Source organism: Apus apus, chromosome 26 (genome assembly GCF_020740795.1).
Source record: "Apus apus isolate bApuApu2 chromosome 26, bApuApu2.pri.cur, whole genome shotgun sequence".
Lineage (NCBI taxonomy): Eukaryota > Metazoa > Chordata > Aves > Apodiformes > Apodidae > Apus > Apus apus.
The window spans coordinates 5,102,823-5,130,740 of NC_067307.1; the positions used below are offsets into that span (position 1 = coordinate 5,102,823).

At 57.6% G+C, this 27,918-nt stretch overlaps 1 protein-coding gene and 1 long non-coding RNA gene across 3 annotated transcripts in view; one reads left to right on the plus strand and one right to left on the minus strand.

The window, feature by feature from the left end:
• Window positions 1-25,673, minus strand: HK2 (hexokinase 2). Of its 2 annotated transcripts, XM_051640619.1 has the most exons (18): window positions 25,486-25,672; window positions 16,762-16,924; window positions 9,872-10,020; window positions 9,044-9,163; window positions 7,721-7,816; window positions 7,444-7,543; window positions 7,049-7,232; window positions 6,331-6,486; window positions 5,949-6,182; window positions 5,105-5,409; window positions 4,456-4,604; window positions 3,580-3,699; window positions 3,137-3,232; window positions 2,548-2,647; window positions 2,248-2,431; window positions 1,810-1,965; window positions 1,154-1,387; window positions 1-246 (listed from the first exon to the last, which is right to left on the minus strand). In XM_051640619.1, exons 1-18 carry the CDS (start codon window positions 25,546-25,548, stop codon window positions 102-104), a joined length of 2,754 nt encoding a protein of 917 aa, XP_051496579.1. In that variant the 5' UTR covers window positions 25,549-25,672; the 3' UTR covers window positions 1-101. The 2 variants fall into 2 exon arrangements, with proteins under 2 accessions (XP_051496579.1, XP_051496580.1); XM_051640620.1 differs by lacking the exons at window positions 2,248-2,431; window positions 2,548-2,647; window positions 3,137-3,232; ... (3 more) ...; window positions 5,949-6,182; window positions 6,331-6,486 and having other exon boundaries at window positions 25,486-25,673.
• The window catches only part of LOC127394647 (uncharacterized), a 2,944-nt gene continuing 674 nt past the window's right edge, over window positions 25,649-27,918 (plus strand). Inside the window, exon 1 of the long non-coding RNA XR_007891671.1 lies at window positions 25,649-25,736. This is a non-coding gene — a long non-coding RNA (uncharacterized LOC127394647). The remainder of the gene's footprint in view (window positions 25,737-27,918) is intronic.

Below are 27,918 nucleotides of genomic sequence, written 5' to 3' on the forward strand. Positions count from 1 at the left end.
GTGTGTGTGTGTGTGTACTGAGGGAGGGTGGGAAGGACCGGGGGGGAGGGGGGAAACGTCCTGTTTTGCTGAAACCAAACACTTGGGCAAACCTCCTCCCTCTACCGCTGGCCAGCCTCCCGGATCCGACAGGCCACCGCCGTGATCAGCGCCGCGCCCTTGCCGCTGCCGTCCTCCGACTGCAGGAAGGTCACTTCACACTTCGGAGACAATTCCCTCACTGTCTCGTGCATGACGGTGGAGAAGCTGCAGGGCAGAGGGGAGGAAGGGAGGGACGCTGCTGATGGAAGGGCCCGAGGTGCCCAACCCACAGGAGCAAACGAAGCCTGTCATCACAGCTGCCTTCAACAGCCTCTGCACCAGTGCTACAGTCACAGAGGGAGGGAGGGAGGGAGGGATGGATGGATGGATGGATGGATGGATGGATGGATGGATGGATGGAGAGCTGCCACACAGGAGGCAGTGGAAACCATACATCTCCATGCTTCAGCTTCACAGTTAGCAAAACACCCTCATGTTCTCTTTCCACTCTGGACCAGATCAGGCCCATTCTCTAGTCCCACAGAGCCCTGAGAGCACTGATCAACCTTGCTAGTCCTGGCCAGCCTCACCTGGGGGATCCTCAGAGCCCTCCCTCTATCCATGGGCCCCTGAGCCCTACTTAAGCTCAGCACTGTGCCTTTAGTCCCTGTCCAAGCAACACTGTCTTCAGCTCAGGCATTGTCACATCTGCTTGACCATGGGCCTTTTTGATGCTTATCATGGACTGACTCCTTGGGTTGGATCTGCCTCATCCCCAGCCTGATGAACTGGACTCCTGGCTGAACCTGGTCACCATCTCTGGGTCAGGCTGATCCAGAGATGGGGCTGGGCCCCTGCTGGTGTGAGGTCCCTGCTGTGTTACCTGTCTTGGTGCCCCTTCTTGGGGGTGAGGGGGAGGGCGTTGAAGCAGCTGGTTCTTGCTGTGCCTTGACAAAGTTTAGATCAGTGAGCTACTGGCAGCCCTTAAGACCCTAAAATCCCACCTCTCCTCTTCAAATACCCCTCAAGCTTTCCACATGAGCTCCTACTTAGCACCCCATCTGCCCAAGGTGGGCAAATGGACCAGCGTGAGCCTCCTTGGAGGACAATCACACAGCACTGAGCTACTCACTGAGGGTGTAGCTTGTAGAGTGTCCCATCCACACCGACCGTGACCTTGAGGAAGTCCAGCCCGCGGTTCTCCCGGATCTTGTCCACCACAGCTGCCATGCCAGCCCCGCAGAGCTGAGCTGCCCGCCGGGCCACCACCGTGCACACCTCCTTCACAATGATGCTGTCATCACAAGTGGTCTCCAGGCCAAGATGCTGGAGGATGGAGCGGACCTGGAGCAGGGCCAGGCAGTCACTGGGGAGGACACGAGGGCCAGGCGGCGTTAGGAGATGGAGCAACGTGAAATGTGGCTTCCTCTTTCTTATCTACATCCTGCAGAGCCCAGGGCCTCATGGCTTGGGTGACTCTGACTGGAGGGACCCCACAGCTCCCCTCTGACCTCAGCTTTCAGGCCTGGATGTGGCTCTGATGTCACATCCTCATCAGTGAGGCTACATCAGGATCAGGCCATCAACTTGGAGTATCACAGCTGCTTAACCTGGGGCCCCTCTCTGTCCAGGGCAGAGGACACAGGCATCTGTATTGCCAACCCAACAGTTCCCTTGTCATCCTGGCTCCAGACTGAGCCTGTGGGACACCTCCAACAGCCCTGGGAACACTTTCCCCAAACTACATCTCACAGCTGTAAGGTGCCCACCCCACCTGTTGGACCTCACCTTTCTATCTGGGACAGGAACTTGGTCTCAAAGATCCCTCTGGTCTTCAGCCTCTCTGAGATCCGTCCCCGGAAAAGCAGCCCTCGCTTGGTGAAATCCATCAGGATGTTTCGGACGATCTCCCCCAGGTACATCCCACTGATCATCTTCTCAAACCTGGGAAGGAGAAGGCAAGGCTGGCCATCAGGACGAGGGGACATTGGGTCTGGATTGGGACCCCAGATGCCTCTGACACAGCCCCTTGGCCTGACACCCCGGAGCAAGCCCAGCAGCAGAGTCCCACCCTGCAGGCAGGGGACAAGGGACACATGGGTGTGTCACAAAGCCAGAATCTGCCCTGATCATCTGCCCAAGATGCTGGTGAGACACCACTGAACTGCTGCTAGACACCCAGTCTCATCAGGAGGCCCTTCTCAGCACCCCAAGGCCACCACGTACCTTTGCTTCCCAGGGTTGAGGGACAGCTCATCCACTGCCACATCAAACTCTGTCCGGACGTCATCCAAGCACCCGTTGTCACCAAATGCCCCCCACTCCATGTTGACACACATCCTGCCCTCCTCCCCTTCCACCAGCTCCACGTTCCTCATCTCCTCCATGTAACAGGCATTGCTGCCTGTGCCTGCAGAGAGAGAAGCACCTTTCAGTGGAGCTTCAAGACACCCTCTGCAGCCAGGAGCACCCCACTAGGGTGGGACCGTGGGCAGAGAAACTCCAGAAGAAGGTTTCAGTCCTCACCAACTATCAGCCCAACTTCACAGTACGGATCTTCGTACCCACAGGTCATCATGGTGCCAACTGTATCATTTACCACCGCGACCACGTCGAGGTCAAATTCCTGCCAAGGGATGGGATTGTGTGGGTTATTCCTGGAGGACACAGCTTGCTACGCCTACTCCCATCACTGGGAAGGGACCTGTCTGCTGAGCATGGGAGTCCTCCAGGCACCCACGGGACCTCCAGCAGCCCCAGGTGTCTGCAGATGGACACTCAAACCTCAAGACACACCTGCAGAGGAGCTGGGACAGCCCTGCCAGGAGATCCCCCCGGCAGGAGCTTTGGATGGTCTGCACTGAGAAAACAAGCACAGTGCCTCCTGAGCTCATGATGAGACAAGTCTGCCCCAGCCGTGGCCAGGAGCCAGCTCCTAGCTCCGGGGTCTGAAAATCCAACCTCTGGTGATGACTAAGTATGGATGTTAAAATTCAGACACTCATTAGCCCTGTGCTCAGCCCATTAATTTGCTTTACAGGCCAATTAAAGCTGTCAAAGACAGCAGGGATGTGGGAGCAAGGAGAAGCCTTCTCACACCTACATGGATACTCACCTCTCTCCTGTGAATCGCCTCCTTCAGCAGGTTCACCACATCTTCTCCTTCACAGCCGGTCGCCTTAAAACCTTTTGTCCACTTCAGGAGAATCCCCTGTGGTGGAAATTCCTCACGGTAAATCACCCAGGCTGGGTGGGAGGGACAGCAACCCCACGGCCACCCATTCCTGGTGGGCACTGCCCAACACGTGGAGGTCAGATCCTCACACGTGCCTCAACTAGGTAGTCTCCAGAGATCCAGGGATCTGCATTTGCTTCGATGCAACAAAGGGGCTTTTCAGAAGCACCAGCAGGTCCAAGCTCCTGCCATTCCCCTCACTGGGGCCTCTACCTGACCTGCCACATGGTCACTGATGCTGGTGCATGGAGTTCCAGCATGATCTGGCTTCTCTGCCAGCCCTGGCTACAAGACATGTGTGTTGCCAGGTGGGTTGGGGTTACCTCATCCAGGTTGGTCTGCTGGCAAGGGAAGGAGAACGTGAATCCAAGAGGGAGTGATATGCCTTTCATTCCCATGTATTCCAGGAAGTCGGAGATGCAGTGGACGATGTGGTCAAAGAGCTGGTTTCACAAAGCCAAGAGGAGACGTTACCATCACAGCAAGAAGCTCATCTGGGTGCCCACCTGCCTGACCTGCTGGAGATGTTGATCCATTCCCAAGCCAACAGGGCTTTGAAGGGACCAGGAGGCTGCTCAGCTGCACTGTGTGAGGTGAGCAAGCCCCAAACAGCTCCTCTTTCATCCTCTTCCCCACCAACAACTTGGTTATATCACTGTGGTACCTCCACCTTGCAGGTCCTGTACTGCACCCAGCAGAGATGGAGGTGACCAGCTTCCCAGGGGTGGCCTGGGAATCCAGTCCCTCTGCAGGGTATCTCCAGAGCCTGTCTGCTGGAAATACTCCCAGTCCCTGAGCGCTGCCTGGAGCAGTTTGCAAACCTCTTTCCACCTGCAAATAAGTCTCTGGAGATGTATCCTACTGCTTGTGTTGTGGTTGCTCTATCTGAGAAATGGGGATGATGCTTATCTGCCCTTGTGGAGTGTGTGGGATTCATGGAGGATCAGTGATGTCTGGGAATAACACCATTTCTAACAAAAAAAAACCAGTTTCAAGCTTCCTAAAGCACATTTCAAGCTCCAGAACCTTGGGCAGAACTTCCTGCTCTGAAGGAAGGAGAGCACCAGGCTTCTCGCCTGCTTTTGCACCCTGGAAAAGAGCCTGGCAAAACCAGCTCCCGTGGTCACCACTGCCTGCTGCTTCTACTGCCACCCTGGGAAAGGTGTCCCAGTTGTCCACCTCTGGCTGCCCACCCTCACCTCCTCTCCTGTCCCCTGCATGATCTCCACCGGGATGGAGTAGATCTTGTTGTGCATCTCGACGCCGCGCCTCATCCCGTTCCTCACGCGCACCAGCAGCACCCGGAAATTGGTCCCTCCCAGGTCCAGGGCAAGGAAATCTCCCTTTTCTGAAACCCAAGAGAGAATCATTAGCAGAGAGATCCCACCAAGGGGCCTCCTGAACGTGCCATGAAGCTGATCCAATTCTGCCTTCTTCCTGGGAGAGGACCAGGAACCAAGAGGTGGCTGGGAATGGAGAACAGCAGGTGGAGGTAGGAAGGTGATGGAGAGGTTTGTTCCATACCCAGGGAGATCATGAGGCTTTAAGCCAAGGGGCAGGAGCACATCCAAGCCACCAACAGAACTGGGAGCACAGCCCAGGACAATGGTGGTGAGAAACCACAGGGAAAGCCAGACTTTGTGTGAAGTCAAGTGCAGAACGTCCTGGAGGCTCAGCCGCTTTTCCCAGTATCATACTGGAGGTTATAAAGCTTTGTGCCACTCCCACCACAAAGAGCCCGCAGCAAAGGTCCCAGCCCTTCCCTGAGTGGTGCGGATGTTGGGAGCAGCACTGGTGGCTCTTTGCCCTACTCAGAACATACATGGGCTGATACCCATGGCACATCACCTGTCCCATCAGGAGTTGAGCACACGTAGGTGGGCAGCATCTTCACCGTTGCCTCTGCGTGCGTCTCCTTGCCCAGCCCCCTCTCCATCTCTATCCTCATCCTTTGCTTCACTTCCAGGAGCTGCTCATAGCTCAGCTTGAGGGCCTCCAAGATCTTCTGCCGTGCCTTATGCTGGGCAGCCAGTCTGTAGGCCACGGCTGTCACCATGGCTGCCCCCTTGCCACTCCCATCCTCGGACCTGACGAAGCGGATCTCGCAGTCGGGCAGCAGCTTCCGCACCGTCTTGTGGAGGCGCCGGGCAAAGCTACGGAGGAGACAGGACCTGATGAGACCCTCTGGGGTAGGACCCGAACAGGGCTCCTTTGGCATCCAAAGAGAGGTGCCCAAGGGAACATTTGGAGATGCTCTGCTTGTGCCAAGCTTTATCCACTGCCGGAGGGAACAGACTGATGCTCTCTCCCTCTCTCTCCCCACTAGCCTTGCCCATCGTGGATGGCTGAGAGACCTGGGGCTGTTGAGTCTGGAGAAGACTGAGAGGGGATCTAATTAATATTTACAAATATCTGAAGGGGGGTGTCAGGGAGGGTCCAGGCTCTTCTCAGTGGTGCCTGTGATAGGACAAGGGGCAATGAACACAAACTGGAACACGGGAAGTTCCACCTCAACATGAGGAAAAACTTTCCTGTGAGGGTGATGGAGCCCTGGGACAGGCTGTGGCGTCTCCTTCTCTGGGTGCCTTTCTGAGTGACCTGCCCTGGGTGACCCTGCTCTAGCTAGAGGGTTGGACTCGGAGATCTCCAGAGGTCCCTTCCAACCTCACCATTCTGCGATTCATGGACTTACTGAGGATGCTTCTTGTAGACAGAGCCATCCACGGCGACCGTGGAGCGCAGCCTCTCCACCCCCTTGTTCTCCTTGATGCGGCGCAGCACGGCGGCCAGCGTGGCCCCGCACAGGTTGGCCGAGCGGGTGGAGACGATCTGGCAGATGCGGTGGGTGGCCACACAGTCTTCATGAGATGGCTCCAGGCCCAGCTTGATGAGGATCTCCTGGGCTTTCTGCAGCCCTTCTTTCTCCCTGCACGTCAAAGGACAAAAAAGGATTCGTGCCTGGAAATCCAGCTTTGGCCACCTGAAGTGTCCTGGTTTGCTCGGCCCGTAGCCCTGTAATGAGTCCTGGTTTTCTCCAGGGGAATGGGAACCCAAGAAACCCAGATCCTACTTACTTCTCAATAGCAGAGACGTATCTGGTCTCAAAGTGGCCAGTAGTGAGCAGGTCTGGTGTGAGCTTTCCTCCAAACAAGAGCCCTTCCTTGGCCATCTTCACCAGGATCAGCCTGACCAGCTCTCCCATGTACATCCCACTGATCATCTTCTCAAACCTGCCAACAGGGGAAGCCAAGATGCATTTGTTGGGCTGCCTGTGCCATGAGGTTGACCTTAAAAACATTTGGCACCCTTCCAGGCCCAAATGCAATCTAGATAATCTCTTGACAGAGTAGTTTATCCCATCACTGAGGAAATAAAGCCACGTTGACATAACCATCATCCTGCAAGGAGAACTTGTGGCAACCTGCAGGGGGGGTCTGTCAGTCTGTGTAGACCCCCAGCAACCCCACCCATGCTGCCAGAAGACAGCTGGGGCATGGGAGATCTGTAGGACTTGGATGTGGACATTAGGTGGAGGTGTTTGCCTTGGCTGGCAGGTAACTTCATTGGCAGAAATCAACCCAGTGAAGTGAAAGGCTGGAGAGGAGAAGGGGTGTTGAGTGGGTTGGTCATACCAACCCAAATTTGTGACACAGCCCCTTTGCATTGGTGTAGCTGGCACAGCGGAGGACGTGGTGACCCAGTTAACTAGGATGACCTCTTTGGTCCCACTACGGCCAGCACAACGGGAGGAGGGACAATGCAGAGCAAACCCAGAGCCAAGAATCTGCTCACAATTGTTTGCCAGGGTTGAGTGAGCCCATGTCTATCTCGCGGTCAAACTCCGTCCGGATGTCGTTGAGCACACCATCGTCACCAAAGGCCCCCCACTCCATGTTGATGCACATCCGACCTTCATCCCCTTCCACCAGGTCAATGTGCCTCATCTCCTCCATGTAGCAGGCGTTGGTACCAGTACCTGAACCAAGCATGGAGATGTGGTGAGAGAGGTGCTGCCTTCCCCTCATTCCCCGTAATTAGCAACAGCCAAATGCACCAGAGAAAGCAAAGACGGAAGAAAACAAACATTTCTTATTCCCCAAAGGACCCTGAAACCTGCAAGAACCATGAGCTCCTTCTGGAGTTCATGGTGAGATAGACCCCAGTCCTCCCCCCTTGCTGCAGCTCACCAACAATGAGGCCAACTTCACAGTGATGATCATCGTAGCCACAGGTCATCATGGTCCCGACAGTGTCATTCACCACAGCCACAATGTCAATGTCAAAGTCCTGAGATGGTGGAGAGGAGAAAGATTGAGTCAGCAGGTCCAAAATCAGACTGTCACCAGAGAGCCAAGGTGGGGAGCCCTATAAATGTCCTGTCCCAGGGAAGGGTGTGCTCTGGTCCCACCACCCCAGGAGGTGACCCACCAGCCTGGGAGGTGCCAGGCCTGCCCAGCCTCTTACCCCTCTCTTCTTGATGGACTTGCGCAGCATCGACACCACGTCCTTCCCCTCCACGCTGCTGCATTTGAAGCCCTTCGTCCAGTTAACGAGGATGCTCTGCAGAGAAACAGCAAGAAGGAACGCTGGGAGGAAGGACCCACCATGTCCCTGGTGCAAGACAAGGGCTGGAGGGACCCGCAGGTCAGTCCCTCCCTCTTATCAGCTCGGAGCTGCCTTATCAGCAATCGTTTCCGCGTCTCTGCGCAGATAAGGTTTATGGCTGGGAACCAGCACGCGAATCGCTCCTTGTTCCTGCTGCCAGGAGGGAACGTGGTGCCTGCGACGGCCTCTTAGGGAGCCCTGTAGCTAAACCCGTTCCCAGGCCTGTGGAGAAGGAGCTCAGTGACCCAGCCCTGCAGGACGGGAGTCTCACAGCCCCCCAGGGTGCCAGCTGTGTCCCCAGCCAGCAGAGCCACCACGATGGCCCAGCGAGAGGCTGCGCTGAGCCCTGGGGGGAAGGAAAGGACTCGGTGGTGTTTGAAACCTCTTACCGAGGCAAACACTGCCTTACAGGTGGGGAAACTGAGGCACGGAGAGAAGCAAACCGGGCAAGGTCGCTGGGGACAGGTGCTTCCTCTCCCAGGCTCTTTGTTTGCTTTTTGTTTTGGTTTCCTCACAGCCCCCGAGGCAGGCTCTGATCTCCTTCCTCATGACTTGTGCTGAGCTGCTGGGGCAGGAGCCACTCGCCCCATCCCCAGCGGAGCAGAGCGCGGGGCGGGAGGACGTGCGGGCTGGCCAGCCAGCCATGGAGCTGCCCTCCTTTCCCAGCCTGGGAAGCCGGGTGAGATAAGGGCAAGGAAAAGCACCAGCCTCCCCCCTCAGCCCCCCCCAGCCAAGAGCACAAGCCCGGCCGAGATCGTGGGTGGCAGGAGAAGAGCCACGTGCCTCGTCCTTGCCGAGATGTTTGGTCTCCCAGCGAGGTCACCGCTCCGCAGCTGAGCGGAGCTGACAAGCCATCGATTCCCGGAGCCTGGTGACCCCCCCCCCGGCCCCCCCTGCACCACGGGGGATGTGATGCTCAGCACGTCTGGGCTGCCTGTGGCTGCAGCAGCAGGAGCTGCTCCCCGTGCCCTCCTGCAGCGGGGAAACAGCTGCTCCCTGAGCACCCCAGCACCTTCAACGCCACCTCTGACCCCCCCCACACGCCCCTTCGCTCCCAGCAGCACCAAGGCTTGACACACTACCCAAAGCCTAATTAAAAGCAGATGATAAATTAGTGTGGAACAGCTTTTGCCCCCAGTGAGAGCTGTCCCCCTCCCATCACAGGGTGAGACCTTCCCTCACCTCATCCAGCTTGGTCTGGTAGCATGGGAAGGAGAAGGTGAACCCAAGGGGGAGTTTCTTGTCTTTGATTTTCAGCTTCTCCATGAAGTTAGCCAAGCACTCAGCGATGTGGTCAAAGAGCTGAATTAAAAAAAAAAAAAAAGGGCAAGGGTTTAGACTGGAGCAAAGGAGGCTGAGGGGAGACCTTCTGCTCTGCAGCTGCCTGAGAGGAGGTTGGAGCCAGGGGGGGTCGGGCTCTGCTCCCCAGGAACAAGTGATGGGACAAGAGGAACCGGCCTCAGGTTGCCCAGGGGAGGTTCAGGTTGGATCTTGGGAACAGTTTCTCCATGGAAAGGGTTGTCAGGGCCTGGCCCAGGCTGCCCAGGGCAGGGGGGGAGTCCCCATCCCTGGATGGGTTTCCAAGCTGTGTGCTGAGGGACATGGGCTGGTGGGGACTGGGCAGTGCTGGGTGAGCAGGTGGACTGAATGATTCTAAAGGTCTTTTCCAACCAAAATGATTCCATGAATGAGCCCTCACCCAGCTGAGAGCAGGCCTTGTCCACTCAAGGGACCAGTGCTCTGTCACCTCCTTGACACCTCCATTTCCTCACCCATCACAGCTGTGCTGTCAGGAATTAACAGCTCCAGGCAAAGGAAGGCAAGGATCTATCCAGATCCTGCTGGGCAAGGCAGGAACAGGACACAGCTCCAACCCCTGCACACAGCTCAGGGCCATGGGGTGATACCAGCCCTGCCTCAGGCAGGAGAACAGCCCCAAGGTGGGTGGGTCCCCCCATGGGGGGAGCCCTGCAGCTGGGGGGCTGTCCAGGGAGGGGTGGGTGAACCCACCTGCACCCCACTGCCTCGCATGAGTTCCTCAGGGATGGCGTAGATCTGGTTCTCCATCTCCACCTTCTGCAGGCCATTGTCAGACACCTTCACCCTCAGCACACGGAAATTGGTGCCACCAAGGTCCAGTGCCAAGAAGTCCCCATTCTCTGTGGGAGCCCAGACAAGAACAGACATTAACTCAGCAGGTCTGTGCCCACTCTGGCCAACCCTGGAGGTGAGGAAGTAACCACCCACCTCACAAATGAGGGCAAGGTATTATATTTTACAATTTTTTTCATTCTTTATTATAGTTTGTATTTTTTGTACTTGGTGAGAGCTGGGACTCTACCTCATGCCCCTCCTCTGCACCCCTGGTACCCCCAGAGTTGATGGGATCAAAGCAACATCTTTGGGATGTGTCCTGATGCCCTGGGTAGGGTGTGCAGAGGTGGTAGCTAAGCCAGGAGCTGCTGGCAGGAGGACAGATCCCCCCAGCCCCATCCAGACAAGCCCATGCCCAAACCAACAGTGCTCCCAGGGAAGAAGATCTCCAGCCTCAGGCTCCATTGGGAAGAAGGTGCCAGGGCTGTTCCTCACCCTATTGATGCAGGATGTTCACAAAAGCTCCTAAACCTCCAGCCCAAGTGGTTAAACCCCTGCTACCCTGCTGCTGAAACCCTGGAATTTGGGTAAACATTTAATTTCTGGAAAAAAAAACAAGACACAGACATGTTCAGGCTGGGCTGCCACAGTCCAGGACACCCTCCCTGCCCTGCCCCAGGAATCCTGTGCACTCCTGGCATGCGGCTTCTGGCCGAAGGCAAGATTGAAAGGTGCAAGCAGGAAGCCAGGGAGGGGGGAAAAACACCCAAATAGCCTTTGGGGACTCACTGCTGCCTTCCCGGGGCAGATATGGGAAGGAGTTTGTCTCCTGGGGTGGTCAAGAGAAGCCCCCCAAGGCCTGAGCCCAGCAGGTTTCACCTCCTGTTTGTTTTTTCCCCACCAGGCCCCAAGGCAACTCGCTGGATTTCGGGCAGCCCCAGACCTGGGCCAGGGGGGAAAAGCGCCAAGCTGGCTGTTTTAAATACCTAGTGGAGTGGGGAGAGGGCTGGGGGAAAGGCCTCTATCAGCACTGTTTGATTTCTGAATGCACTAAATGTGCTGCGCTGGCTCCCCCGGGCAGATTACAGCGCCCGGGGGCCGCATTGTGCCCCGCCGATGCCGTTACAAAGGGGCTACAGTTGAAACAAAAAAAGTGTGGTTTATTAGTATTCAAATGACACCAGGGCAGCCACCATCTCCAGTGACTCCAGCTGAAAAGGCAGCTCGCTGGCCAAGCCCGCGGCGTGGCCGTCTGGCCCGGCATCTTTCCTGGGGCTGACCCTCCCAGGGCCCGGGGCGAGGGAACCGGAGATGGGGACGGACTCAGAGCTTTAGAAAGCTCAAAAGGTCTGTGAAAAGCTGTCCTCGTGCTCCCAGGAGATGAGATGAAGGAATAAGAGGGGCTCAGGAGTCTCGGAGCAGCGTTCAACAGCCTTGCTGCTTGGGGTGGAGAATGGCTGGGGGGGAATTTTGTCACCTCAAGGGGGTTCAGGACATCACCCCAGGGATGACACAGGGCAGGTCCCAGCTGTGATGCTCTGGCTGCAGCCCTGGGTTTCAGTCACCCAGCTGGCAGGGTGAGGAGCTGCCAAGGCAGCTACACCGTTATTTGAAGAGCAGCTGAAATTCCCCGCGCAGGGTCTGGCCGATCCTCACTTCATCTCTCATCATCACACATCCCATCATCTCCCTGCAAGAGGTGTTCCCCCCTGAACTGCAGGACCCTCCAAACCTGGACCCCATCACAGCTCTGCAGCTCATCCCTCCTGGGAGCCAAGAGCCATTTGGCACTGGAGAATGACACAGGGGGGCTGGTGGAGCCCTGGGAGGGGGCTTGATCCCTGGAGGGCCTGATCCCTGGGACAGGCTGATCCTGGGTATCTTATTTCTCCTCCTCCCCGCCTTGACCCTTTGCAGGGATGAGGCTGAAACCAGTTTGGCAGCTCATTTTGCAGCCTGTCTGCCAGCCACAGGGCATGCCTTGGCCACGTCCCCTTAAACAGCTGCAGAAAATGCACCAGGAAAACCCTCAGTGAAGCTCCCTGCTGTCCCAACGCTCCCAGTAAACCCACCACAGGGATGAAGGCTCGGCCATGGACCAGCAGAGCTGGACACGGTGCCTGGCTGGGCATTGCTGGCATCTGTCCCAAACAGGGGTCAAGCTGTGCTCCTGCTGCCCTTGCCACCAGCACAGATGCTGTTCTGCTTGCTAGCAGAGCATGAAAAATACCTCGAGGGGCTGATACATATGCCAGGGCTAAAGATGCTGCAGACAAGAGGGTCACAGGTTGCTCAGCTCCCTGGAGATAACACAGGGAACACAGCAGGAACAGACATCCCCCCCTAATAAAAAACAAAGGCCAAGGAGGCAGGGACAGGGCTGTCCTCCTTTCCTGCCCTCTGCACACCTGGTGTTCTGGTTGAACCACCCCTGTGAGGCTTTCCATCCTCATCATGGAGCAGAGCTGGGACTCAGCCTCACCAAAAAAGCCCTTAGAAGCCCCTCAACACCCCCAGAAGAGGTACAAGCAGTTCCAGAGGCAGCTGCTGAAGTCGAGAGGTGGATTCCTGGCTTTGCAGGAGGAAAAAGGCAGCAAAATCTGCCCTGGCATATGCCCAGGCTGCAGAGATACGGCTGCGTGATGAGCTCCACCAGCCTGTACCAGGGCTGGGTCCTCCCTTCCACGAGGGCCCCCTCGTTAGGTGATAAGATTGTGGCTGCCAGGCTGAGCTCACAAACCAAACAGTGAGGGCAAACAGGGAGCTCTGATTCTAAGGGCTGGTTTGATCTTGGCAAAGCACCCCAGGGTGCATGTTTAGAGCCTCCACAAAGAGCCTGGAAGAAGGCACAGGACGAAGGGGCAGGGAGCTCTGCTTGGCCCAGAAACACAGCCCTGGCCAGGCTGGGGCTGGAGGCCACAGCACCACGTGCTGGATGGTGACCCAGCACAGAACCATCCAACCCCAGAGCGGTTTGGGTTGGAAGGGACATTACAGACCACCTAGTCCCACACTCCTGCACGGGCAGGGACACCTCCCACCAGCCCAGGCTGCTCCAAGCCCCATCCAACCTGCCCTTCAACACTGCCAGGGATGGGGCAGCCACAGCTTCTCTGGGCAACCTGGGCCAGGGTCTCACCACCCTCACAGCAAAGAATTCCCTCCTAAGATCTGTCATCCCAGCATCTTGGAGCTCAGTCACCCCACACCTCCACCTCAAGCCTCCAGGCTTCCATCCCATTCTGTAGGAATTCTCAGTTGAATCAGCTTAATAAAAGAGCAAGAGAAAAGCTGGAGCAGTCCAGGCTCTGCCCCCCACCCAAGGAGGTGCAGGAGAGGGCGCAGGTGCCACCAGATCCCACTCCTGCAGACGCCCTTGCCAGCCCTTCCCTGCCTCCTTCCACCAAGTTGAGAGGATTTGAGCAGAAGAAGGAGGAGAAAAGCCCCAGTGCTCACATCAGCACCTCCACCGAATTAGTGCTGGAGAGCAGCAAAGGGGCTTATGATGGATTGGGCATGAAATACTGGCTTCGCAGCAACAAAAGATCTGGGATTAACCTGGTGCTTCTCTTTGGACAGAGCTGGGTCCAGCAAAGAGCAATTCCCACTGCCTGCAGCAAGAGCCATCCCACAGCCCTTCCCCAAGGCCATTCCTTGCTGGGAGGTGCAGGCAATCACCAGGGGAGTGGCTTTGCCCAAGAAAACTGCATTTTCCTTAAAGCCTCTAAGGACTATGGGCCATGTGAGGTGTCTTCTTGCCAAAGGAGCTGGTTATCAGTGGGAACTGAGCCCACTGGCCAAGGGAAAGGTGTTGGAAAGAACCATCCTTTGATTTTCCAGGGATTTGACCACCAAAATCCTGCAGGATCCTCCTGAAAACCCCAGGCTGTGGATATCAGCTGCTGGGGCTTAACAGGGGATGCACCAGAAGATCCTTGTGTCAACACCAGCAGAGGAGGAAATGCAATGTAGCCTGCAAAGACTGGGAAAAACCAGGAAAGGAGCAAGGAGGAAGGTGGATTTGCACTAAGCAAGAGGAGCCCTGGCTCAGAGTCACTTCAGCTCGAAGGAAAAGCTCCTTTGGGGTCTCTTTCCCCCCCTCAGCCTGTGGTAGGACACACGGTGGGTGTCTGGGTGGGCGCTGGAGCCCAGCAAGGTGGCAAAAGTCACTTTTAGGAGGGATTCCACTTCCAAAGCAGAATTCCTCCCTCTTCTCCATCTGAACTGGGAACAGCAAGGCCACCAGAAGCCCAGAGGAGGGTGGAGCACTGGGAGAGCAGGGTCTGGGCTTTGACTTGGACTCACAGATGTAACCATGTCTGTCCATAAACAGCTCTCACACGCCTGGATCCTGGGAAGCTGCCGGCTGAGCATTAGGGCATAATCCGAAAGCAGAGACAACTCGGGCTGTAGCAAGGAGGGAGGGGGCAGGGAAGAGGGGCAGGGAGGGGCAGGGAGGGGGTATAAAAGGAGTAGGGAGGGGTAGGGAGGGCAGGAATGCCCTGGAGGACCCAAAGCGGGTGGGAGCAGGACTTCGTGCCCAGTGGGAATTTGCCCCAGAAGCTTCATAAAAAGCAGCAGAAGGAAGGATGAGCCCCTGGACACTAAAGCTCTTCCCAAAGGATGCACCCCTGGATGCTGAGCTCTTCCCAAAGGATGCACCCCTGGATGCTGAGCTCTTCCCAAAGGATGCACCCCTGGATGCTGAGCTTTTCCCAAAGGATGCACCCCTGGACACTGAGCTCTTCAGCAGCCACGTGCTGGCTCAGCCCCACGTGCCACCTTCCAGCCCCCTCCAAACCCTGACAGCAGAGACACTGGTGCCACTCATGGCCTGGATCCAGCTGGAGCTGAACAGGGAATCTCAGCTCTTGCTTCCCCAGGACTTGCTCAAAAACCTCCTGCTTTCCCTTCCCAGCTGCAGCCCCGTGACTGCTCCTTTCACGTCACATTTTCCATGCTGCTGTGCCCCTTCTGCGTCTGCTTCGGGTGAGAAGCGCCAGCTGGGACACTGGAGAAGCTGCAAAGCAGGACAGGGGAAGGAAGCCAAAGCTCCTTCTTGGAAGGGCAAGCAGAGGGATTGCACCTTCTCCCCAAGGCAGGTCAGGGTGCTGGAGCTCTGACACACACTCTGCCAGCACCCAGCACCTTTGCCTGCACTAGTTCCCATGCCCAGGGGCAGCATTCCAGCTTTCCCTGGAATTAAAAATAGTCTCAAATATCTCAATAGATTGAAATCTCCATCCCAGGGCAGGCAGCCAGGTCCAGCTCTGGGGGGTGCTGAGCAGGTGGGATGGAGCAGGGAGGGTGGCTCCAGGTGCAGGGATGTGTCAGGACTCAAAGGGGGCTTCTCAGAAAGGTGGGAACAGGCTTTTCAGCAGGGCCTGTTGTGACAGGATGAGGGGTGATGGTTTTAAACTCAAAGAGAGAAGATTCAGATGAGATATAGGGAAGAAGTTTTTTACACTGAGGGTGATGAGACACTGGTTGCCCAGAGAGGTGGGAGATGTCCCATCCCTGGAAACATCCAAGCTCTGGTTGGACGGGGCTCTGAGCAACCTGATCTGGGGGAAGGTGTCCCTGATCACTGCAGGGGGGGTGGGATGAGATGGCCTTTAAAGGTCCCTTCAGAACAAACCATGCTGGGATGCCTGTGACTCCCCAGGGATGTGTTCCCTCAGACCTCTCTGAGTGGTGTCAAAACAGCTGGGGATGGAAGGGTGGATGGGCCTGTCCACCAGCTCCCTCCCTCTCTGTTCCCCTCTGCCCCCCTGGCCAGTGCCACCCCCTGCTTTTCCTAGGACCCCCATGAAGGTGCCAACACCGGAGACACCCCAACTCCCAGCAGCTCCAGCCAGCAGGACCAACAAGCCCTGGAGAGGGGAAAACACACGGACATTTCCCACCCAAATGCTGAAGGACATGTCTTTGCAGCAGGGAGAAAGGCCATATTGTAAGGAGCAGGTCCGAGAGCCCCGTTCTCCTCCTGCAGCCCTGGTGGCATTCAGAGCAGCTGGCACTGCCACCGCAGCGCTAATGAAACCCGATGAGCAGGACCCGTGACTGTCCCTGTCCTGCCAGGAAGGACACGAGAAGGCTGGTTTCCACCCTCCCTCCACCAGTGGGAACTGGGAGCCCCCCCAGGTCCCAGCACACGGGGAACGAGGCCTGTCCCCATGTAAACCTCACTCAGAAGAAGTAGGACGAGGAGGGAAGGGGGCCCTGGAGCCCAATTGGCAGCACCTGAGGATGGTTCTTTGCTGTGAGGGTGGTGAGACCCTGGCCCAGGTTGCCCAGAGAAGCTGTGGCTGCCCCATCCCTGGCAGTGTTGAAGGGCAGGTTGGATGGGGCTTGGAGCAACCTGGGCTGGTGGGAGGTGTCCCTGCCCATGCAGGGGGTGGGACTGGATGTGTTTTAAGGTCCTTTTCAACCCAAACGACTCTGGGATTCTATGGGTGTCCCCAGCCCACCCTCCCAGCATGTCTTCATGAACAAAAATGCCAGACTGGTCTGGGTTGGAAGGGACCTTCGAGACCATCCAGTCCCACCCCCTGCCTGGGCAGGGACACCTCCCAGCAGCCCAGGCTGCTCCAAGCCCCATCCAACCTGCCCTTCAACACTGTCAGGGATAGGGCAGCCACAGCTTCTCTGGGCAACCTGTTCCAGGGTGTCTCACCACCCTCACACTCTAGAATTTCTACTTAATGTCTAACCTAAATCTCTTCCAGATTTAGCACCTACAGAGACCTCCCCACCGCAGCCTCCCTCTGCTCTGCCAGGAGGGAACATCTCCTGGCTCATGGTACCTGTCCCATCCGGAGTGGATCTCACAAAGGTGGGCAGCATCTTCACCGAGGCAGTGGGGTTGGTTTCAGCTCCCAGACCCTTCTCCATCTCCTTCCCAAAACGCTGGGACACCTCCTGAAGGGTCTCCTCGGAGAGCCGCATGTGGTAGAGATACTTGTCGATCTGAAAGGTGGAGATAAAGCCACAAAAGTCAACTGGAGGGTTGGGGACAGGGGGACAGCCCCCGTGACATGTTCAGGACAGCGTTCAGGCCCCCTCATGTCTCCTGGGGCTGATGCAAGGAGGAGCAGGTTGTGACCCACCCCAAAGGGCAGGACACAGCCGTGCCAGCACTGTGCCCACACGGCACCCCCGGCACCTCCAGCCGCCGCTCCAGCCCCTCCTCCCGAGCGTCCCTTGGGCTGCTCCCCAAGGAGCTCCCCAGATGCCACCTCGCAGCCTCCTCGCAGCATTCCCAGGTGCCAGCTTGGGAATGCCAGAGCCCCAGGATGATCCTCAGCATCCGCTCAGCTCCTTCCCCTCTGGGCACCCAAACAGGTTGCGACACAAGTAGGACCCAAACTCAACAACCTCCCCTGCCTGGGCAGTGAGTCAGGAGGTCAGAGCCGGAGGTTTTCCAGCTGCGGAACCTTCTACACTACAGCAGCCCCGTGCCTTGACCTTGACCCTCAGGGCCCATTCCTACGTGAAGGATGCTCAGCAGGAATCCACTGCCCAGTCATTTATTCCCTGCTGAGATCACCCCTACAAAGGGTTACGGCGCCAAGAGCCACCCAACCCCCTTGAACAAACAACGCCGGGGTGACACAAGCGGGTGCCGTGGCCGGAAAGGGAATAAATCCATCCCCCTGCTCCCGGGAATCATGTATATCCTTATGCTGAGGCTATGGAGGTGCCCAGCTCCTTCTATAAATGGCATCAAAGCTCCTTGACTTCACTGGGAAAGGCATGGAAAAACTCCTCCCCCACCCATGAGCATGTCCCTGCAGCCTGGTCGGAGCAGGGAAGGGAAACATAGAGGCAGCCAGGCTGCCAGCACCCAAACTAGCCCCTGCTTCAATTAACTTCACTTAAAATTAATTAAAGGGCAGGTGTGAGCCCTGCGAAGTCAAGAGGAAATCTCCACCCAGTGGCTCACCTGTCTGCAGGCACGTAACACCAGGTCACCAGAAATCAAGCAGGGATTTTTCTCTCGCTGGGCCGCTCCATCGGAAATGGGCATTTTGTGGGCGAGGAGCAACCCCCACCCTGGCCTCACCCACGGCTGCAGCCACCTGGACACTGGGCTGAACAAAACAGCTCTTGGCTGCCTGTGTTTTGGGCTGGGGATTCTCCAGGGGAGCCTTTTCCCCCACCCAGCTCCGCTGGGAATTGAGAAGCTGAGTCCCTGGGGATGGCACAGGGAGGTGGGAGGATGGAGGGGAGATGTGGGAGAGGTGCAGGTTTCCCTGGGGAGTGGCATCCCCACCAGCGTGATGGGAAAACCTCCTCTTGGTTTCTCTGGGTGCTTTTGACTCCTTCCCACCCATCAGGAGCAGAGAGCGAGCACCTGGCAGCGGGGAGGGCAGGCGGGCGTGGGGCAGGACGAGGATCAGGAGGTTTCCCGGTGCCGCTGTTTACCCGCCGCGCCGGGTCCACCCAGCAGCAGGATGTCACACGCTCCCTCCCCTCCTGTTTGCTTTCCCTGGCTGCAAAGTGCCACCCCAGTGCCCTGTGGTCACTGCCCCGGCTCACGCCCAGCCTCTCCCTCCTCTCCCAGCTTCCAGAGGGGCCCCGGGTGTGGAGCCCAGCTCCACCCCAGCCCTGGGGTGGGAAGGGTCCCCTCTGGGCAATGCCATCAGCCCAGGGCAAGTGGCCCAACCTCCTCTCTGGGCTGTGTGAGCCACCGTGATAACGTTATCTCAGCTCTCCTTCCACAGCTTCCTGGGAGCCGCCGACCTGCCCCTCGAGGAGCTCAGCTGGGCTCCATCTCCTCTCCAGCAGCACCTGACCTGGGGGGCCAGGGGTAATTAGGGACAAACCCAGCAGCCTCTGGCTCCCAGGAGACCTTCCTTCCCTGGACTTCCTTGGCAGCCTAGAGTGGTCCCAGGGAGGCTGTGGTCAGTGGGGCTGGGGTCCCCACTGGGTGTCCCCATCCCGGCCGTGGGGCACCACACCAGCAGGGCTCAGGGCAGAGCTTGGGGTTCATCTCCTGTCCATTACCCTGACTTAGCTTGCTTTTCCTCCTAGGCTGGCAAGATGCCACCAGGATCTCATGCTGGAGAAGCTGGGGGCTTCAGAAGCTGGGATGCACAAGAACCCACCCCTGGTTGCTCCTCAGCTCCTGCCCAAGGCACAGGGAGGTAAAGATGCTGCATCCACAACCCATGAGCCCCCAAAATCACAGCACAGGGAAACCACAGGGAGGTTTCACCTCCCTTTGCTGGGACAGGCCCCACTCAGTACACTCCCTGTGTCCTCCAGGCTCCACCATCCCCAGGAATAATCGGCAGCATGAGAAACAGGGTGACCTTCCTCTAATCTCCAAAGCTCTTTAAAACCTGGATCATCTTCTCCCACCAACGTAGATGTCATCTCACTTGGCAGCTAAGGCAGATCAGGGCGTCCTGCAGGAGGGCTCCAGGGTGGCAGCAGCTCAGCTCCCTCATCTCCTCCAAGGAACAGTCATGGCCACATTCATGCCCAAAGCTTCCCAGCCCCATGGGAAGTTCCTTGCTCTGATCACACCCAAACACACCTCAAATCACAGCAAAGACGGGGTAGGAGAGGGAACTCAGTCCACAGCACCGAGGCCCAAGGACCGTCCAAGCCAAACAACCTCTTCTGTTGTTTAAGCTTTTTTTTAAGATTATTGCCAGGTCCAAATAAATCGAGTCACCAGGTGAGGATCCGGAACGGGGTAATTGAATTTCTGGAAAGCTTCCATCCAAAATAATAGTGTTTCCCTGAGGAAATCCGAACTGAATGGAGGAGGAACTGTGAAGGTGCTGGACATGCTCCCAGCCCAGGCCAGTCGCACACAGGGCAGGACATTTTGTTGAAGAACCTGCTCGTTAGAGCTGCTGTAACTAATTTGATGCCTTTTTTTTTGGAACTGAAACTGTGCAAAGCCCCGTCTCCCACCTCGGGGCTGCCTCCAAAGGCCCAGCTCATTTCTACACCAAGCTCTGGGGAAGTGCCCAGTCACCCTTCCCAGCTGCAAGCCCCCCGTTGGGCAAGACCCATCCGCCTCAAGGCTGAAGAAACCTCAGGTTGCCCAATGTTTGCCACCAGCTGGGAGCTGGGTGAGCTGTGCCATGCTGAGCCAGCCTCAAGCACCCCAAAACTGGGTCTGCCTTTGCAATGATGGCAACGACTCACAGCTCCAGCACCAGCACCACAGCTGGATGATGTTCCTTTGCCTGAAGCCTTCTCTTAATCCTCCCATTGGGTCTAGACCCTAAGGGGCACAGAACCATGGAATGGTTTTTGCTGGAAGGAACATTACAGACCATCCAGTCCCACCCCCTGCGTGGGCAGGGACACCTCCCACCAGCCCAGGTTGCTCCAAGCCCCATCCAACCTGCCCTTCAACACTGCCAGGGATGGGGCAGCCACAGCTTCCCTGGGCAACCTGGGCCAGGCTCTCACCACCCTCACAGCCAAGAATTCCCTCCTCATGTCCAGCCTCAATCTCCCTCTCCCAGTTTTCATCCATCCCCCTCATCCCATCCCTCCCTGCCCTTGTCCCAAGCCCCTCCCCAGCTTTCCTGGAGCCCCTTCAGGCACTGGAAGCTGCTCTAAGGTCTCCCTGGAGCCTTCTCTTCTCCAGGCTGAACACCCCAACTCTCCCAGCCTGGCTCCAGAGCAGAGCTGCTCCAGCCCCATCTCTGTGGCTCCTCTGGACCCTCTCCAGCACCTCCATGTCCTTGTGTTGGGAACCCCAGAACTGGACCCAGCCCTGCAGGGGGGCCTCACCAGGGTGGAGCAGAACAACCCCTTGCCTTGCAGAATCACCTCTCAGTGCTGGCAGGGCCCCGTGTCCCCATTCCTGGGGTCGACATGGGGCAGGGTTGCTGGTGGGGGTCGCAACAACAGCGCGACAGCGGCTGCCGGCCCCGCGCAACCGCTTCCCGCCCGGCGGGCAGGGGCTCGGGGCGGGGGGCTCGGGGCAGGGGGCTCGGGGCAGGTTGTCCTCATGCAACAAGGGGCTCAGCCACATCCTTTCACTTTTGCTCTGGGTCTCTTTCCAAAGCCACGTGTCTGGTGAGAGCCAAGTTTCCCCCAGTTTTCAGCTGGAGCTGAGTCGTTGCGGCAGCGGTTTTTTTGGGGTGGGGGTGGTCAAAAACCATAACAATGGGAGAGGTTCACTGGTTTCTGGGCTGGATTCTTTTCCTTTTTGGCAAGGAAGTCAAATATTTGTTGTGCATGAGGACAACAAGGAGATGTTTGGGTGTGGGGAGGGCTCAAGCCTGCAGGCTCAGTCCTCACTCCCGGGGAATCTCTGCCTGGTGTTAGTTTTTGCCTCCCTCCTTATTCCAGTTTTTAATGTAAAACATGCCGGGTGGGTTGTTTGGGGTTTTTTTTCAAAAAAACACTGAAGTTTTTCAGAATACTGCCTCTCTTTCAGGGAAGGATGTGTGAGCACCCAGCAGTTTCCAGGGCCGAGCAGCAGCCGCGGCCCCAATCCTGCCCAGCTCTGTGGCAGGAACATGACAGATTCGGGGAAACTGAGGCAGAGGGAGGGGCAGCAGATCACCCGGGTCACCGGGAAAGCATCCAGCACAGGAAGTGGTTTATTTCCCGGCCTGGGACCATAACCTGACACCCATCCTGCAACTTTTATTGTCAGCTTGGGGATGGGCTGGGGCAGACCCTCAGCCATGTCCACAAACCGAAAGCCAGCTCCTGCTGTGCCCGTGTCACCCATCCTTGTGTCACCATCCTTGTGTCACCATCCCTGTGTCACCGTTACCCAGCCTGGGCTGACTCAGGGAGGGGAACCAGCTCGTCCCCTGCCCCAGCCCTTGGGTGACACAGGCTGCTGTGGGTGCTGCACCCACCACCCTCCTCCAGCCCTGACCCCGGCAGCACCCACGTCCTTGGCTGCCTTTGAGGGCTCCGCGCCGAATCCAGCCCCACGTGCCCTGGCCAAGCCTCTGATGACACACGCCTGGAGTCATCTTGAACCCGAGTGAGTCAGATGGTTTCCTGCTCGGCCGGTTCCTCCCCTCCCGGGACGGCAGCTGAACCCCTAGAACGGGGCACATGGTGGAGAGGCCGCGCTGCCGAGCTCCGGCGGGGGCTGGGGCTGTCCTCGGGTGACCTCGCTGCTCTGCAACCCCACAAAAAAAGCCCAGTTGAACCAGGAAAACATTCTGGATTCCAGCTTGGGAGTTTGGAGACGTCAAAGTGCTCCCAGGTCCCACCAGCCCTGAGCAGCCCCAACCGGCCCTGGAGACACCTCCCTGCCCACGCACCCTTTCTCTGCCATTTTCAGCCCAGAAAGATCAGCTTCCGAGGCAGCACCCGAGGATGCTTCTGGGTCACAAAGCCTCCCCGGCACCGGGATTCCCCCTGGGATGCTGGGAACATCCCACCATGGCTGGGGAAGCTGAGGCTGGGCCCTGCCTGGGCTCCCCGCAGCAGCTCCAGGATCAGAAGGTGGTGAGAAAGGGGAAGTCCATCCTGCCCCAGACCTTGAGGGGGCTTCAGAGAAGCTGCTAAGTTGGTTTCCAGGAATTTGCCACCAGGGTTCCCTCCCACAGCTGCTGAGAGGCAGCCAGGGAGACACCGGGAGATAAAACTAATCCCCCGGCAAAGGAAAAACAAATACATTAAAAAAAACCACCCTGCCCCTGCCTGGGAACAGCCCAAACCCAGGAAAATCAACTCCATTGCCAGTTTTTTCCTTCTTTTGAAGGAGAGCTGAGGATAAAGAGCCACCAGCCTGGTTATTTAGCTCGTTGCATGACAAGGCTGAGGTTCAGGGATCAGGAAACCCAGCAGGAGCCGGTTGATCTGAAGGGAACTTTCAAGGCAGGGACCTCGAAGGACAGGACGCTGCTGGGGTTAATTAAAGTTTGCACAATCCCTTGGGGGTTAAATTGGTTTGTCCTGCAACCCCCTGCCAGGAGGGGGGTGGGGGGCAGGAGCAGTTTGGGGACCTAGGTGACATCCTGCACATGACAAACACACCCTGAAAGCTTCTCCCAAACCCAGCCTCCAATTCTGGGTAAAAAAAACCTTTGGGTTTGGTAAAAAAAATCAATCTGAGAAATCACAGATACTAAATAATTCCAAAATAAATCTGAGCTTGCCAAGGATTCCCAAGCTGGGGCCTCCTCCCCCCTCCCCCCCAACTTGCCTGGGATCTATTTATAAAGCCAGGGATAATTTTTGCACCCAGAGTGGAAACATCCAGTTTGGAATCTCAGCTGCTTCCCTGTTTGTCTGAGGAGCAGCCGAGCTCCAAGACTCCAGCTTGGTCCCACCACCAGGATCCACCAGCATTCCTTAAAAACAACCAAAAAAACCCAGTTGGGAGGGCAGAGCCATCTCCCACACAGCTCTTGGATATTTCCCCCCTCCCCGTTGGGAGCTGGGAGGGAAAGGCAGCCGGTTACTGAGGCTTCTCACCCCCTTTTCCCAGTGGCTTTGCCCTTCGCCCTAACGATTCCCTAGAAGGAGCTGGGAATAATGGAGAGGGAATAATTTGGGACAATGCTTCTTATCAGGAGCTGCCAGGCCCAGCACTGGCCTATTTCTCCCAGGGTTACACAACCCCTTTCCCGAGGATTTGGCTGTTGCACAACCCGGACACCAGCGGAGGAGTCGGGTCCATCCATCCTTCCAAACCCTCTGGAAGTTCTTTCCAGGCACTTTGGCTTGATTTTATTTGACCTTCTTTCTCGTTTCACTTCCTATTGAGCCACGGGCCAACGTGGCACATTGTGTTTCTCCCTCAGTACTTGATTTTTTTTTTTTTTTAATCACATCATTTTGCTTTTAGGGTTTGTTTTTCAGGGGATGCAAATTCTGACACCCCCACGATGGAGCCGAAACCCCCTCCCTGCCACGTCCTTGTCTGTGGGAAGAGCAGGAGCCTTCTCCCCTAGATTCCCAACCAGGATTTATAGTTTTTTCCCCCAGGAATCGTTTCTTTCACACCCGCTTGGCGCTGTCCTGCCCACACAAAGGCCCGGCCGCTTCTCACCACCCCAGGAGAGGAGAAACGGGAGTTTCTCCAGTGCCTGAACTAAGAATTCCCAGTGACAAACGCTCCCTGCAGACCAAACGCTTCCACTTCCCAGCTGCGATTCCAGGAACAAACTCCGGGCTCCGGGAACCCGCGAATTCGAGGGTTGCGGGGGGGGGGGGGGCAAGAAGCTGGTGCCCTTGGCAGAGAGAGCAGGGGGTGGGACACGGGGACACACACACACACACACGCGCGGGCCCGGGGGGTCACACAGCCTCACACCCCAGCTGGGAGCAGCCCCCGGGGTGCCCCCCCCCCAGGGACGGAAGGTCCCGATCCCGGGGGACGCCCCGCACCCGCGGATGCTCCGCGCCGGCTGCACGTGCAGCGCGGGGCGGCCCGGGGGGTCCCGACTCCCGGCGGGGGGGGTGGCTGGGGAGGGGGAGAGGAGACGAAACACACCCCCTCCCCTTCCTCCCCTTCCTCCTCCTCCCGCTCCGCTCCGCGCCGCCGGTCGCGGGGGGTGCGCGGCCACGCGGGGTCCCGGGCGGCACGTACCGCACGGCGGCTCCGCGGGGCGACAGCGGCGCCTCCGCCCGCCCCCGCTCCCCTTCCCTCCTTGAAAACTGGGGGGGGGGGGGGCTTTTTTTCTCCTTTTTCCTTCCCCCCCCTTATTTTCTCCGTCCCTTTTTACTTTTTTTTTCGCCTTTTTTCACCCTTTTTCTTTTTTTTTTCCCTTTCTCTTTCTTTTTTCTTTCTTTTTTCTTTCTTTTTTTCTTTTACTTTTCCCTTTTTTCCCTTTTCCCCGTTTCTTTTTCTCTCCTTTTTCCTTTTTTAACCTTTTTTCCGCTTTTCCTTTTTTTTTCTCTTTCCTTTTCCCCATCGTCTTTTTTTCTCTTTTTTTTTCATATTTTCTTTTTTTGTCTTTTCCGTTTCTTCCTTTTTATCCTTTTCCTTTTTTTCCCCTTTTCCATTTTTCTCCTTTTTCCCCTTTTCCTTTTTCCCCTTCCCCCCTTTTCCTTTTTTCTCCTTTTTCTTTTTTTTCTCCTTTTCCCTTTTTCCCTCTTTTCCCCTTTTCTCCTTCCCCCTTTTCCTTTTTTCCTCTTTCCCCTTTTTTCTTTTTTCCTCCTTCCCCCTTTTCTTTTTTTATCCTTTTCCTTTTTTCCACTTTTCCCCCTTTTCCTTTTTTATCCTTTTCCTTTTTTCCGCTTTTCCCCCTTTTCCTTTCTTATCCTTTTCCCCCTTTTTCTCTTTTCCCTCGTTCCTTTTTTTTCTCCTTTTCCCTCTTTCCCTTCCCCCCCTTTTTTCTTTTTCCTTCTCCATTTTTTCCTCTTCCCCCCTTTTCCTCTTTCTCCCCTTTTCCTCCTTTTCCCTTCTTTCTCCATTTCCCTTCTTTCTCCTTTTCACTTTTTCCCCCTTTTCCCTTTTCCCCCTTTTCCCTCCTTTTCCTTCCCCCTTTTCTTCCCCCCCTTTTCCCCCTTTTCCCCCTTCCCCTTCTCCCCCCCAGCTCCACCAGCCCCTTTGTGTCCATGTGTCCCCCCCTCACCTTCTGCGCCTGGTCATGGTTGAGCTCAGTGAAGAAGTAGGCGAGCAGGTGGGAGGCGATCATGGCGGGGCGCGGAGCGGCGCGGGGATGCGCGGGGATGTGCGGGGATGATGTGCGGGGATGTGCGGAGCGGAGCCCCCAGCAGCGCGCGCCGCGGTCCTCGCCCCGCGACAATGTGGCTCATTGAGGAGGTTCCCCTGCCCACGAGTGACGCGGCGCCGCCGCCGCCGCTGATTGGCTGAGCCGCGAGGGTGTGTAACCGGCGCGCGCGGCGGGGCGGGGTGAATGGAAATGGGGGCGGGGGGGGCGGGAACCGCTAGGGGGCGCAGGGGGGGAGGGGGGAATGGGGGAGGCTGCGGGAACTGGGGGAGACTGGGGGTAATGGGGGGTAATGGGAGAGGTCATTGGAGAGGCTGGGGGAACTGGGGGTCATGGGAGGGGGGGCATTGGAGAGGCTGGGGGAACTGGGGGTCATGGGAGGGGGGCATTGGAGAGGCTGGGGGAACTGGGGGAGACTGGGGGAGCTGGGGAGTCATGGGAGGGGGGCATTGGAGAGGCTGGGGGAACTGGGGGTCATGGGAGGGGGGCATTGGAGAGGCTGGGGGAACTGGGGGTCATGGGAGGGGGGCATTGGAGAGGCTGGGGGAACTGGGGGAGACTGGGGGAGCTGGGGAGTCATGGGAGGGGGGCATTGGAGAGGCTGGGGGAACTGGGGGTCATGGGAGGGGGGCATTGGAGAGGCTGGGGGAACTGGGGGTCATGGGAGGGGGGCATTGGAGAGGCTGGGGGAACTGGGGGAGACTGGGGGAGCTGGGGAGTCATGGGAGGGGGGCATTGGAGAGGCTGGGGGAACTGGGGGAGACTGGGGGAGCTGGGGAGTCATGGGAGGGGGGCATTGGAGAGGCTGGGGGAACTGGGGGAGACAACTGGGGAGTCATGGGAGGGGGGCACTGGAGAGGCTGGGGGAACTGGGGGTAATGGGAGGGGGGCATTGGAGAGGCTGGGGGAACTGGGGGTAATGGGAGGGGAGCTTTGGAGAGGCTGGGGGAACTGGGGGTAATGGGAGGGGGGCATTGGAGAGGCTGGGGGAACTGGGGGTAATGGGAGGGGGGCACTGGAGAGGCTGGGGGAACTGGAGGTAATGGGAGGGGGGCTTTGGAGAGGCTGGGGGAACTGGGGGTAATGGGAGGGGGGCACTGGAGAGGCTGGGGGAACTGGAGGTAATGGGAGGGGGGCTTTGGAGAGGCTGGGGGAACTGGGGGTAATGGGAGGGGGGCTTTGGAGAGGCTGGGGGAACTGGGGGAGTCTGGGGGGAACTGGGGGGTCATGGGGGAGGCATTGGAGAGACTGGGGGGAAACTAGGGGAGACTGGGGGGTAATGGGAGGGGGGCATTGGAGAAACTGGGGTGAACCGGGGGGTAATGGGAGGGGGGCATTGGAGAGACTGGGGGAAACTGAGGGGTCGTGTGAAGAACTTGGGGGCAATGGTGGGGGTGGGACATTGGGGGCACTGGGGTGACTTGGGGGGGCTGTAGGGGCACTGGGGAGTGGGACATTGGGAGGTACTGGGGTGAGCTGGGGGAGACTGGGGGGAGTGGGGGGATAATGGCGTGAGCTGGGGAGGATGGGGGCTACTGGGAGGACTATGGGTGGACTGGGGGGTGGGACATTGGGGGATACTGTGGGAAACTCGGGTGAACTCGAGGGGCTGTGGGTGCACTGGGGGGTACTGGGGTGAACTGGGGGGGATGGCTGGGATTGGAGGGGAGGGACATCATGTGGTACTGGGGGGTTACTGGGGCTGTGGGACATTGGGGGGTACTGGGGTAAATGGTGGTGTGAAGAAGACCAGGGGAGCACTGGAGTGGGACATGCTGGGAGTGCACTGGGGCATACTGGGAGGGCAATGGGTTGGGTGCATGAGGGGGGTCTTGGGTTGGCAGTGAGGGGGTACTGGGGGTAGTGGAATGAACTGGGAGGGGTTGAGGAGTGAAGAGGATCTGGGCCGACACTGGAGAGGAGAGATGAGTGTGGGTGAACTGGGGCAGCTCTGGGTGCATTGAGGGGGTGGGACACTTGGGGGCACTGGGGTGAACTGGGGGGCTATGGGTGCATTGGGCAGCTGTGGTACATTGGGGAGGCACTGGGGGGGGTACTGGGGTAAGCTGGAGTGGGGTGATGGGTGGGGGAGTGAAGAGGATCACGGGTGGGCTGGGGGGTGGGGGAAGGCTCGGGGGGTTGCGTGTGTGTGTGATCACGTGTGCTTAGCATGGGGGGGCTCGGGGGGTTGTGTGTGTGTGTGTGATCACGTGTGCTTAGCATGGGGGGGCTTGGGGGGTTGTGTGTGTGTGTGATCACATGTGCTTAGCATGGGGGGGCTCGGGGGGTTGTGTGTGTGTGATCACATGTGCTTAGCGTGTGCATCCCTGCTCG

What these genes read in the sequence shown, in the direction of transcription:
- HK2 (XM_051640619.1), bottom strand. Translation starts at nt 25,548, where the DNA reads ATGATCGCCTCCCACCTGCTCGCCTACTTCTTCACTGAGCTCAACCAT. An exon ending in TGAAGTTGGCCTCATTGTTG is followed by an intron (nt 7,233 to 7,443) that starts GTGAGCTGCAGC and finishes TGCTTGGTTCAG; the next exon opens with GTACTGGTACCAACGCCTGC. An exon ending in CTCTACAAGCTACACCCTCA is followed by an intron (nt 247 to 1,153) that starts GTGAGTAGCTCA and finishes TCTGCCCTGCAG; the next exon opens with CTTCTCCACCGTCATGCACG.